Here is a 12,847-nt window from a genome sequence, read left to right as displayed (position 1 = left end):
TTATGTGAATGACAACTTGCTTCTATCTGTACTGGACTTTGAGGTTCGAAACTCCAAGCTAAGTGATCATAACATCTTAGCGATGAAATGGGAGAGAGAAGATCAAAGCCCAGAGTGTGCAAACGCTCAACGAGGAAGCTATTTACTTGTCAATCCTGGGTTGAATCGACTCTGATGGTGTGAGGAGGGTTTGCTGCATTTTGATCAATATTTGGTGAATTTACATGGCGAGAACAGTGGGGAAATGGGTTTTCTAGGGCTAGAGTATAGTAATACAATGCAACTATTCTATCATTCAAGATCAAATTATATTTAAAAAAAAGAAGGAAAAACCGCATCTTCACACATTTGATCAGGCTGTAAAAATGAGGAAAATGTTATATTGTGCCGAATTGAGGCAAGCTGCTCAATACCCTTTGACCTGAAAGTCATTCTCCTAAGGAAGATCCAAACCAATTATGTGAACTGGGTAAAACAACATCGAGCACGAATGTATCAAAATGATGGTGCTAACATGTTGAGCATTATCGCAACTAAAAATACAGCGAAAATGTGGACAATAATCAATCAGGTTGCAGTGGGTTCACAGATCGCCATTCAATCTAGCACAGTGAACAAACAATACTTTAGTCATCCGTACTCTGTGCCGGAGGGCAGTGTAAGTTTAGACTCTATAAAGTTCACGAAAAAATTCCATCTCAACTTTGATCGAGATTACTTATTATGCCTCATCAAAACAGCAAGCAATTCAAGGGCATCGGGCCCTGATGGGTTGTCGAATCACATGTAAAAATCGAATCCTGATTTTTGGGCCTCCATACTATTTAATATATTCTCGGCCATAAATGTTGCCCAAGCACTACCAAAAATGTGGACAAACTCAATCATGTTGCCAATGTTTAAGAAGGGAGATCGCCAGTCTCCTAGTAGTTACTGACCCATCTCATTGTTAGATGTCCTGGGTAAAATCTATAGGAGGTTATTGCTAAAGGAATTAAAACCTATGGATCACTGAGAACCATTTAAAAGATCCATTTCAATTGGGTTTTGTCATACGTATGGGGACTGTTCCAAACATTCTATGCTTAAATATGATCAAAAAGCAATATGCTGTCCAAGGTCAATCACTATATCTAGCATTTATAGACTTGCGGGCAGCGTTCGACTCAATTGATCAGGTTTTGTTATATAATAAATTTTAAAAACCTAACTGTCCACCATCTGTATTAGCACTAGTCATGCTGCTCCACTCGGAAACAATTATGCAAGTGCAATTAACATACAAGAGTACTCTGTCTGCCCCAACAAAGACCAAAAGGGCTTGAAACAGGGGTGTACACTTGCATCATTCTTGTTTAATTTCTTTATATTTGATATGGGTGAGATCTTTGTCAATACAGCCTGTGATGCGCATAAACTGGGAAATCAGAAAATAAGACATCTTTTATATGCTGATGATCTGGTTATGCTATCCCAGATACTGATTGGTTAACAAGTTGCATACTCTTGACACCTATGTGAAAGAAAATAATCTGGTAATAAACATTAGTAAATCACAGGTGGTAGTGTGTAAGAACAGTACAAAATGTAGGAAAATACATATAGATGGAGGTTACAAAATATAGATCTGACAATGGTATCCCAATATAAATACCTATGGATCATGTTTTCAAACTCTAACAACCTAGAGTCTCACAAGTGGGAACTGCAATGCAAATTGCAGGCTCTTACTTCGCAAGCCAAGTTACTGGCACATAGATTTGGTAAATATTCATTTAAACATGTACTTACATTAAACCAAATGAAAGTAGCACCAATTTTGGTCTATGGCATGGAAGCATTCTGCTCCGTGAAGTTTTGCACTTACCCAATTGCACTACCCATGATACGCTACGAGTTGGGATCATTGTCCCTATACTCACAAGTATTGTGGAAGATGTGCTTGTTACTCCGTAAATGTCTATTGGGAGCACACATGCCTAACATCTTGAGTACAATTGCTCATCATCTCTGGGCACACACCAAGGCACATTCTCCAGTAATTGGTGCAAAATCATATTTAATGCTGTGACCGAAGCTTCCATAGATCTGGATCTACTAATCAACAATCCTGGTCGAGCCAAAATCTAACTTTTCCAATTTGACTGGATATACAATTCAACTGCTTGTGACCATTACAAGGATTTTGATGCAATTCTCTTTGGGAGGAAAAGATATAGGCAAACAGCGGAATACCTTATCAAATGTCCATCATCTCACATCCGAAGTCAATACATGTGTTTTAGGTTGTTTAACCTGTGGCACACCCGAGAAATGCTATTTAGGAGGAAATTAATTCCTAAAAATCAAAGGAATTGTTGCTACTGCTCAGATGTGCTTGAGACCAAATCCTTACAACATCTTGTGGTAGCATGGACTGGCCTGTCCTCAACTGGCAAAAAACATTTCCAGCATGTTTTTTATCTGAACACCCAGTTAAACCATGACGAAATATGGCAATTGATTTTCTCATGCCCAAGATTGGCGGTAAACGTGGCAATAGCCCACTTTCTTGAAGCAACAGTGCCTGATACAAGGTCTGGAAAAAACGAATAAAAGCGAAGAATAATTGGTGTTTGATTAAGTGTCTTAATTATGATCGATAATCTAGATGGGTATTTTCAATAACTGATGCCAAACGGGTTATAAAAAGGTTTGAAACTGTACCCTTGTTATTATCTATTCTAAAAAATCCCTTTTAGTTGTGTGTCATAATATTTTAATGGATTAATGTTACATTTGTTTTTCGTTGATCTTAATTGTATTCTGATTATGTATGAAATTTATATGAACTCTGTCTTTTTTTACTTCTTGTTAATAACATTTGAAAAGTTGTGTTTAGCAACTAAACAAATAAAAAAAGAAAAAAGAAGAAAAGAAAATAACTATACTAATTGATGTTTTCTGACTGTATTCGATCTGGTCAGGATCTCACACAGACTGAATAGGGACTAAGTCCTTTTTCTGTGTCCATAGGAGCTGACTGACTGGAAATAGAATGCGTGCCTAATGCGTGGGGAAAACCATGTGACCAAGCTTCAGGCAGTAGCGCAACAAGTCACTCCTTTGTTGATCTCCCGTTGTCTGTAAACTGGGCACAGGTTTCCAGCAATGATTTTAACGATGTTTTGAATAATAAAAGAACATTTTAAGGCACTTTGCAATGCTGTATTAAGGAGCTGTTTTTTCACTTGGATCTAAACTTGGCACTATCATTCTGTGAGTGCGGCACGATTTTCACTGAGGGATCTGTGGAGTTAAATCAGGATATTCTAAAATATCACAAACTACCATTGCTGCGTGAATTTTAATGAAAACATGCACTGCTGAGTGCGGGTTGAAGAACTGCAGCTTTGGCGCATTATCCTTCCCATTCCCTATGCTATGCATTTACATTTACTATGGAAATAGTGCTCCTGGTTGATTTTGGCCTGTGGAATCCATTCTATGACACCCAGTTTTAGAGCATTTCACATCTAAAGATGGGTCTCTGGTCCTTTTTCTCAAGTGCCTTTGTCCTCAGGAAATACTTTGCAAATGTTAATATGGGTACACCTTGCTACCGATGATGAAAAGAGCATCAGCCTGGGTGGGCATAGCTGGGATCCAGAAGAAGATGTTGCAGGTATCCTATTAACCTCTGGAACAACTGGTATAGACCTACAAAGATTAATACAAATTGATTTGTGAGGAGTCTGATCAACCATCTTGAGTGATTTTGCCTAAGTCTCATCAACTGTTTTGCACCTAGGTACAATGAAAGCTTGGTACCCCACCACACAATGGGCCTCATTACGACCCTGGCGCTAAGGGGTTAGCGGCGCTGTAAAAGGCTGCGGCGCCGTTAACCCCTTAGCGCCTGATTACGAGGTCCCTTTGCGGGTCCCGACCTTAACGGCTGGTTTTACCAGCCGTTAAGGAAGGAATCCGCACAGGGACTTTCGTGGTAATTACGGTACCGCAATTTGCGGTACCGTAATTACCGCCTTCCCCATTCCCATTAAGCCCTATGGGGACAAAATGGGAATGGGGAAGGGCCATTGGTGAATGGGGAATTACCGCCCCGCCTACCTCGGAATGGGGCGGTATTTCCCCATTCACCAATGGCAGACCCGTTACAATACCGGCGGCAACCATGGTGCTAATAGCGCCATTGGTTACAGCCGTGGTTGTAATGAGGGCTAATACCCGAGACCATACAAAAGTTACTACTTCCAGAAAACAATTAATTCCCTCATTGCCAAAACCATTCCCCTTTGTCAATCTTCTGTCTAGACATGGCATTCCAAGACTGAGAATGAAAATGACTGACCTCTCTGTGAAGCTAAACTTCATTTGTGGAATGTGGCACAGAGAACTATGAAGAGAACCTACATCTGTTGCCATGCAGCGGGAGGCACAATCTTACCTTGTGCAGAATCCCATTAGCATCTTTGCACAGTGTGAATCACGGGGTATTTCAACCAAATTCCATGAAGCCACATCTAAGTCATGCAGGCTAAACCACCACATGTGCATGCATGTACATAGGCAAAGTAGATAAAAGCGGAGCATGAACAGCAAGTGAAAACGGCCAGTTGCTGACCATGTTGAAACATGTCACTGTACTTTGGTTTCAGTAACCAACAGTGGACACTAATAATTGAAATTCGGGACCAAATGTGCATAGACATGGGGCCAAAATTCCAGGGATTTGCGGGGGATTTGAGGGAGTTAAAAAAGAACAGTGAAGGGGGATGTGTAGGAGAGTAAAAAGCATGAATTCTTCTTAGGCTTCTTATATTTGTTTTAATGCTGCTGGCAATTACCAGCCCTCAACATATGATGCTCCAGTCTACAATAGACAAGGTACTTTAGAGTATTTCACTTAGTCACATTAAAACAAACCCTTTCCAACGTTCCCCTCTCTGCATACAGAGAATACAAACATACCTAGGAACAATGCTGTCAGTACCCAAGACATAGTTTGTCATCACCGGGAATTTACAATAGAAGACCAGTGGGTACTGAATTAAAACACTACTAGCTACAGCAGTTGTTATAGGACATTCACTTTTCTAGGTATTACTGTAAATGAATTTTTATTTCAATATGGCTATTGTTTATTTGAGAACATTGTAGCAATGCAGTATACAAAAGAATATAGTTCAGTCATACATGAACGTAGTGAAATTAGAAAACACAGTTTTTGACAGAAGTAATGAAAATTTAGCACAGACAGGTAATGTACTTACCAAGTATGAAAGCTGCTACGTAGTTGGAAATTTGTCCCATTCCCACTATAAGGAAGAGCACCGAAAACATCTCCCAACTCGACGAGAAGACTTGGATGAAGCTGAAGCCCGTTTGCACCGCCATAGTCGAGAAGAGCACCAACTTCCTGCCAAACCTTTTATAAAAAATTTTAAAATACAGAATATAGTTTACAACTCCTTTAATAATAAATCTCTTTCATTGACAAGTACCGCCATAGGTTGTTATAGCAAGAATTATTTTGGAAATGTTTCATAAAGTCAAACAAAATGTTCTAAAATGCCCATTACACAAAAAAATGCATAAAAGGTTTGCACAATTCTTTAAAATTTCACAGGCCCTTTGCCACAAAAATGACCAATTCCACAGAAACCAGCAATACCATAATTGGCTTTTTCTGCTGCTCTCGTCCTGGGCATCACCATCAGCCCGCAGCTTTGACCCGCACCAGATGATCTTTTTCCCGTGCGTCCTGCACTGTTACCTGGCTACAAGGACCCTCCATTATGACTGCCTCGGTCGTCTGCCCCAGCAGCTGATCTTGCCTTGTGCAACTAGCCACCTGATTAGCTATCTGTTTCCTTTTCAGCAGAAGCCCATGGAGCTGTCCTTTAGCCCGATCCACCATCACTACATGTTGTGCGTGGGTACATATGCGTGTCCTCCTTTCTGGTCCTACCCCATGTGGCATGCCTCGAGGTTCTGACTTCCTCCTCAGTCCACGGTCCTACTCAGCTCCTGCCACTATCCTCCACTCCTTGCCATATACTCCTTGGCTACCACCTGCCCTCCATGTTGCACAGCACCTGACTAACTGTTCTTCTACGGCACTAAATTCTTTCTCCCTCTCCAGTCAAATGACCCTGCAGTTGCTCTGCTTTCTGCAACCTCCTCTAGTTCAACAGTACTACTCATCCCCATGATAGAAAAGCTGCCCTATCTCACTGCAACATGTGTAACAAACATAATCGTCGATTGTTCTCTGCTGCATCTTACTGCCCTGATGAAAAGATGCACCTAGAAGCATCTAGATGCACTTCATTCTGCTTGCATTGAACAATAGTGACTCTGTGTGCTCCCTGCCAATTTCGTGCACTGCTCTACTTTGTGGCCTTTATACCCTATTTTAGAAAATCGAAACTGGGCATTCTGAACTTGTGACTGTGTTTAAACAGTCATTTTCAACTGTATTTTGAAAGTCTCAAATCTGGGTGTGTTTTGCGTGTATTTTTGACTCTTAAATCTATGTGCGTTTTAACTGCATTATTTGCTAAATGGTTTTCGAACTTGGCTCCTCCTTTTTCTCCGGATACCCATGACTGTTTTGTACCTCATATCTGCTAGGCTGCCTGGTGAGTTCTATTGTGCACCATACCTTCTCTGTTCCTCTCCGTCCCTCTTTATCCTCCTAACGCCCCCACCTTCTTTCTTTGCCCCATTGTGCTCTCCATCCCTCCTATCTATTTTATATGCTTCTCCATCACCTATCCTCCCTATCTTTTGAAGTCTAGAAACTTAAGAAGGCACTCCTGATTTAAAACCCTAGTCTGCCCATTGCCAACACTTATGTCAATGCTTCCTCCAGACAGACCATCACTGACATTCTCTTTGCCTTTCCTTCTCCTGACTTATGGACTCCCCACATGGTTTCCGTCCTCTCCCTTTTTTCTTCCTCACGCATTAATGGAGGCACCAGTTGGGAAGTACTCTTGGCCCATTTTGAATCTTCCAGGTGCATCATTAATGTCTATCGCAATGGCACCATCATGGCTCAGGGCTCTCAGCCCAAACTCCAGCTTCTTGACAGACGTCTTCTGTATCTTTTCAACTCCCCCCTCTCCTGCCTCCTGAACTTCTCCCATTCCCACTGAACGCCCCCACCCCCAAGTGGTGACACCCCACCCCTGTGCCCACCCTTGGAAACCATGTAAAGGGGGTGTTAGGAAGAATTCTCAAAAATGGCTAATTTCCCTTACCTAATGAGTCCCTCAGCAGCTTTGCTGGATATCTAGGATTTATTTTTCTCACCTGGTAAGAGTGTGAGCCTTTTTCCCACCCTTACATGTGTTTTGCTGTGTGTGTTTTTACCATTTGTGTGATCTTGGGCTCTGGAGCCTCACCTACTCCATGAACACCATTTTTGTGTGTGTTACAGAGCACCTTCAGTGCAATGACACAGGGTTGCCTTTTAGACTTCCCTCTGACTCAATTTTTCTGGGACTGACTACCGTCTCCCAGAAACATGTAAAGTTGCCATTAACTTTATGTAGTCTCTTTAAACTACAGACCCAGTACACCCCATCTTACATGGAGTATTGGAAAGGGTTAATTCCTATCCCTTTTTGTCTGCGTCTCTTGGAGCACTGCTTCGCTCCCTTTACATCAAGACTTGGCTGGTGGCAGTGGTAACTACCCTAACTTTTCTACGGCGGTTATCTTATATAACCATGGTATTGTTTTAGGCTATCATATTAGCCTCGAACATAAACCCGCTTGACCAAATACATTTTATTTTGGCCCCGGCTGGGTTTATTTGCCATTCTTTTTGTTAAAGTCTTTCTCGTGTTCTTCTCTGCGCGCCAAACCGGTGTTGATTCCTTTGTTCGCCGTCTTTTCGCGGGCTTCTGCACAGAAGCCGTCCTTAAGGCGCATGAAAGTCTGGGTAGGCAGGATGTGAGGGAGGGGTCTTCGGACCCCTGCCATGGGTTCCCTTGGTAAACCAAGTCGCACTCCTGTTTGATTGGCTAAGGGGACTGTCCTTGCCAGGACAGCCACCCTGCTGTGTGATTGACAGCCAGGCTGTATGAATGGGAGAAAACTGCATAAAAAGCAGGTCTCTGTCATGATCTCTGCTTCCAAAAGGTCAGGGTTTTCCCAACTCCCTTGGAAGCAGATCCATAACCCAGGTTCCGAGTGCCAACCAGTCCCAATTGGGACCTTTTGGACCCAGTCCTGGCGCCAGTGGCATCAGGCTCATAAATATGCCCAGTCCCAGCGCTGGAAGCGCCGGGCTCATAATGCTTGGGTGGACTTACCTGCAGCAGACCATGCTGCTTACTTGCCTGCCAGTTGAGCCTCTGATCCTCTTCTGTTTGGAACTACTTTTCCTGTTGGGTGGGGCTGGAGCCACTCCCTAGATTTGGAACACTGGAACTCTTCTGGAAGGCAGGAACTCTTTTCTTACCAGGAACTCTTTTCTTACTTAGGCGTGGCTGTGGAAGGAGACACCTAAGCACTACAGGAGGCTATTTAAACCACACCCGGTGGATGAATCTTGCTTTGCGTTATTCTGCACCCTCTGCAGCAGGACGCTCATCGTGTCTTCTGCATCCAGTCCTGGGCCTAAGGAAAAAGGCTTACCATCCTGAATCCAGTCTTCAGCAACACCTACAAAGACAAGAAAGAACAGGTTAGCATTCCGGCATCTGAAAGGCAAAGGCTTACCATCCTGAATCCAGTCTTCAGCAACACCTATAAAGACAAGAAAGAACAGGTTAGCATTCCGGCATCTGAAAGGCAAAGGCTTACCTACTCTTCGTGCGCTCCGGAGGTCTTCATACTGCATTCCGGCATCTGAAAGACAAAAGCTTACCAACTCTTCGCACGCTCCGGAGGCCTTCGGCGCTGCATCCGCATCTGAAAGACAAAACAAGGTGCGTTTAAAGACATTGGGGAACTTTAATACTCACGTGCCATTATTCCTTTCCACATCTAATCCAGTGGGTATTCCGGCACCCTGCAGCCACTCCGAACTCGTACCTGCAAAATAAAAAGACAGTTAGAGCGCATCGTGAAGCAGGCAACAAGCGCTTACTCACGTGCTTCCAGGCGCTTCTATTCATCACACAGGCTCCATCTTCAACTCACTTCAGCCCGTCATCCGCCATCGCCGGAACCCTGCAAAACAAGAGACATCATTACTAAAGACTTTAAAAAGACATTTGAATGACTCGAAACTTACCGTTCGTGCAGTAAACGACAGACAGCAGTCCTCTGAAGTCAAGAGGCCTGCGCTACCTATCCAGTGAAGAAACTGGCTACAGCACCCTGCCCCGAGGCAGATGGAGAGCTCGGCATTCACTTACCTAAGGTGAGAGCGTTAACCTTTGGGGGTCTACAGGAGAGGAGAAGAGGAAAGAGATAGGGACACCCCAATAACCCCAGTTCATTAACCCCATATTTTCTATCTGCAGACATCTTACTCTACACGTCAGGCATACAGTGCACAGAGGTCCAGCCCAAAGAGCCAACCGGGTGCTACACATCACCTTTGAAGATACGGTAGTCGCCCAGTCAAGACCGGCGCCTCTGCGAGAATCAGGTGAGCGTTACAGTCTCTGGGACTGGAAAGGCAGAGTCGCCACTGGAACGAAAGAATCCATGAGGAGCTGATGGAGGAGGACCCCTTCAACGACTGAACTGCCCGGTGAAGCCCTGCTGCAGGTCCGAATCTTCAGAATCCAAGGACAGAGAACATCCTCCAGGAAACTTCTTCCCTTGAGCTGGCAGGACCAACCAGTTCGCCCAAACTGCAAGCCAGGAGCCCTCCTCTGGTCGAATTCGCTGTACAGAGCTACAGTGGGCCAGATAGCCAGGAAGGTCAGACCCTGCTTGGGTTTTAAGGAGCGCACCTTTTATTCATTGCTTTGCTCTGCTGCTGGTTTCTTACCTGGGTAGTGCAGGACCCTCCAGTCTTCCTACTTCGTGTCAGTCCGACAGTCGCTTCAGGAACCGTGAGCCTGCAGGAACTACCAGGAACGTCCGCCTCAGATACAGCTTCCTCTCCGTTTTAAGGTACTGTGCAAACCCGGTGGCTCGTTTCGTTCAGCCGCGGGAAAAGGGTGTGAAATCTTTCTCCATTCCGAGGGCTTGTCCTTCTCTTCTCTTTGAACTAACTTTCTACCACCCAACCTCATCTGAAATCCATGGCACGAACTTTACTGCAAACTACCCTGAACTGTGTGATCTTGAGCAAAAAACTTTTGTCCTATTGACTTTGGCCCCAAGCCTTTTCTACCTGATTCTATCACTGTAGTGCCTCTTACTCTATTGCCCCGAGTACTTACCTGTTGGTGTGGTTCATTTTTATTAACTTTGTCTTTCCCTCCCTTTCAAATTGCTGCAGTGCCATTTTGCCCCCACTTCATTTTTGTGAGCTTAACTTGTCTGGAATTTAAGGGAAGTGTTGTGGTGTATTAAGAGTGTGATTTTTAAGTTGCTTTTAATGGTGTAATGTTATACAACTGAAGAGTGAAATAAATGTATATAGTTTTACTTGAAAACCTTGAGTCAGTGTTTGCCTGAATCATAGTAATTGCTGTCCTTTGTGAAACTATTTGATATTGCTCACTTACTCTTGAGATAAGTCAGGCTGCTCAGCCATCGCTACCACTTGTACTGTGTAGTACAGGCTTGTACCAAAGGTGAATTTGTACTGTTACGTGTAGTCATAATTGTGTGTGGCGTTCCCAAAGGGTACTGCATATAATTCTGCCTAACAGAGGGCAACCAGCTTCACTTCGCTACCTTCAATTCTCACTCTGCTGTCAAACACTCCACTGACATCTGTCTCCTCCTTGAAGACCTGGACGTTCTTGCTCTCACTGAGACATGGTTCAAGGCCAGCTCTGTCACTGCTTTTGACACTCTTCACCCTGAGGGCTACAAGATCCTGTACAATCCCCCACCTTCCCGGTCTGGTGGCGGCCTGGCTCTGATTTTCCCTACTGATTCTTTGAATGCCTTGTCTGTAGACTGCCTGTCTCTCTCTCCCTTACTCTTGCCACCATTTACAGGCCCCCTGGACTCACCTCCCTCTTCTACTCCGAATGGGCAGACCTCTCATCCTCTCTCCTTGCCTCCTCCCCCAAACTTCACTTCCTTGGTGACTAACATCCATCTGGACTTTCCGGATGGGGACACTGTACCCTTTCACAACCTCTGCGACTCTCTTTCCCTCACTATTCTTCCTGCTGGACCAACCCACACTGCCAGGCACACCTTGGATGCTCTTATCTCTACTGACATACCCCTCTCAACCCGCTTACCTCCCCGCTCTCCTTGTTTGACCATTCCCTCCTCCCACCTCAAGCTCCCCAGTCCCGTGATGATGCCTCTGCCTGCACTCCCAGTCTCCTTCTCCGTCATTCGACTGATGAAGCGGGTCAGTCACTGCATTTCCCTTTACCTTCATCCCTCCTCCCACCCCGGTTTTCAACTCTCCTACTGACTGCTCTGGCTAACCACCATCTCTCTATCTCGAACACCTTGGACATCCTTACCCAGTCATGAGGATCTGCATGAAGCCTGCCTCCAAAGGCAACTCTTGGTATGTCTCTGACTTGGCAGCTTTGAAACGCAAGTGCAAAGTGGCTGAGAGGAAGTGGCAGGCCTCAGATACATCCTCCAACAAACTGGCCTGCTACCTGCTCCAAAGACAATATCATCTTGCCATTTGCTCCAAGAAGAGGGCTCATGTCCAACCCCGTGTTACTGGAGTCACCGATAATACGGCTGAACCCTTCAAAATCTGCAAGGAACTTGCCAATCCAGCTGCAGTCTCCTCCTCTCCTCCTCCCTCCCCGGCCCTCTGCACTGCACTGGTCTTTCTCTCACTTCTCCTCCAAAACTCAGAACATCCTGTCCTCAATGTCATCTACTCCCTTCGCCACCCGCCCTCCTCTCTTACCTCCCTTGGCCCCCTCTACCCCACCCATACTCTCCTCCTTCACTCCCACTGCTCCAGATGAGTTCTTTAGAGTAGTCCACTTTATGAAAGTCTCCTCCAAACAAGTGCTCCCCTCCTCTTCCAGAACCATCATGGACAACATCGCCCCTCTAGCACCAGCCTTGACTGACCTCTGTAACCATTCCTTTGCCACTGGCTCCTACCCACAACCTCTCGAGCACACTCTTGTTCCCCTCTCCTAAAAAAGCCATCTGCTGGCCCTTCATGCCCGGCTAACTATCTCCCCATCTCTATCACCCCTTTCTTGGGCAAACACCTGGAGAAGTTGGTCTTCTCCCAAATGACCCTCCACACCAAATCAGCAGGATGCCTCCATGACCACCAGTTTGGCTTCAGAGAATGGAGAGTGATGGAAACTGCTATCTTGAACACCTGTGAAGACCTGCTCTCGAACCTGGACTCTAACTCTCCCTCTGTTCTGGTCCTCCTCGATCTCTCTTCTGCCTTTTGGTACAGTCAACCACTCCATCTTCATAAATCGTCTCCATGATACCCTAGGCCTCACAGACCGGGCACTGGTTCGGTTGACCTTGCTTTCAAACCGACCCTCCCAAGTACACATGGGCCCTTTCTTCTCCTCCACCTCACTCTCCACCTGTGGCGTCCCTCAGGGCTCTATCCTATCACCATGGCTCTTCAACATCTACCTAGCCCCTCTGGCCCACTTGATCACCACCATCTCTCCTCATTTCCAGTGTTATGCTGATGACAAACAGCTCTCCTTTAAGCTTCCTTCCTCCTCTCCTCCCTTTCTCATGCCTGACTACTATTCAAGCGTGGTGCTCTGCTAATGATCTCTCCCTTAAT

General features: G+C 45.0%; 1 protein-coding gene across 2 annotated transcripts in view; it reads right to left on the bottom strand.

The window, feature by feature from the left end:
- LOC138581301 (organic cation/carnitine transporter 2-like) overlaps positions 1-12,847 on the bottom strand; it is a 747,170-nt gene that overhangs the window by 559,941 nt on the left and 174,382 nt on the right. For both annotated transcript variants that reach the window (XM_069652516.1, XM_069652515.1), the window contains exon 3: positions 5,274-5,428. In XM_069652516.1, coding sequence (XP_069508617.1) covers positions 5,274-5,428 — 155 coding nt within the window. The remainder of the gene's footprint in view (positions 1-5,273; positions 5,429-12,847) is intronic.

The sequence above is a fragment of the Ambystoma mexicanum genome, chromosome 3p, assembly GCF_040938575.1.
Source record: "Ambystoma mexicanum isolate Mex_15411 chromosome 3p, UKY_AmexF1_1, whole genome shotgun sequence".
Lineage (NCBI taxonomy): Eukaryota > Metazoa > Chordata > Amphibia > Caudata > Ambystomatidae > Ambystoma > Ambystoma mexicanum.
This window is presented reverse-complemented; position numbering and strand designations above follow the sequence as displayed.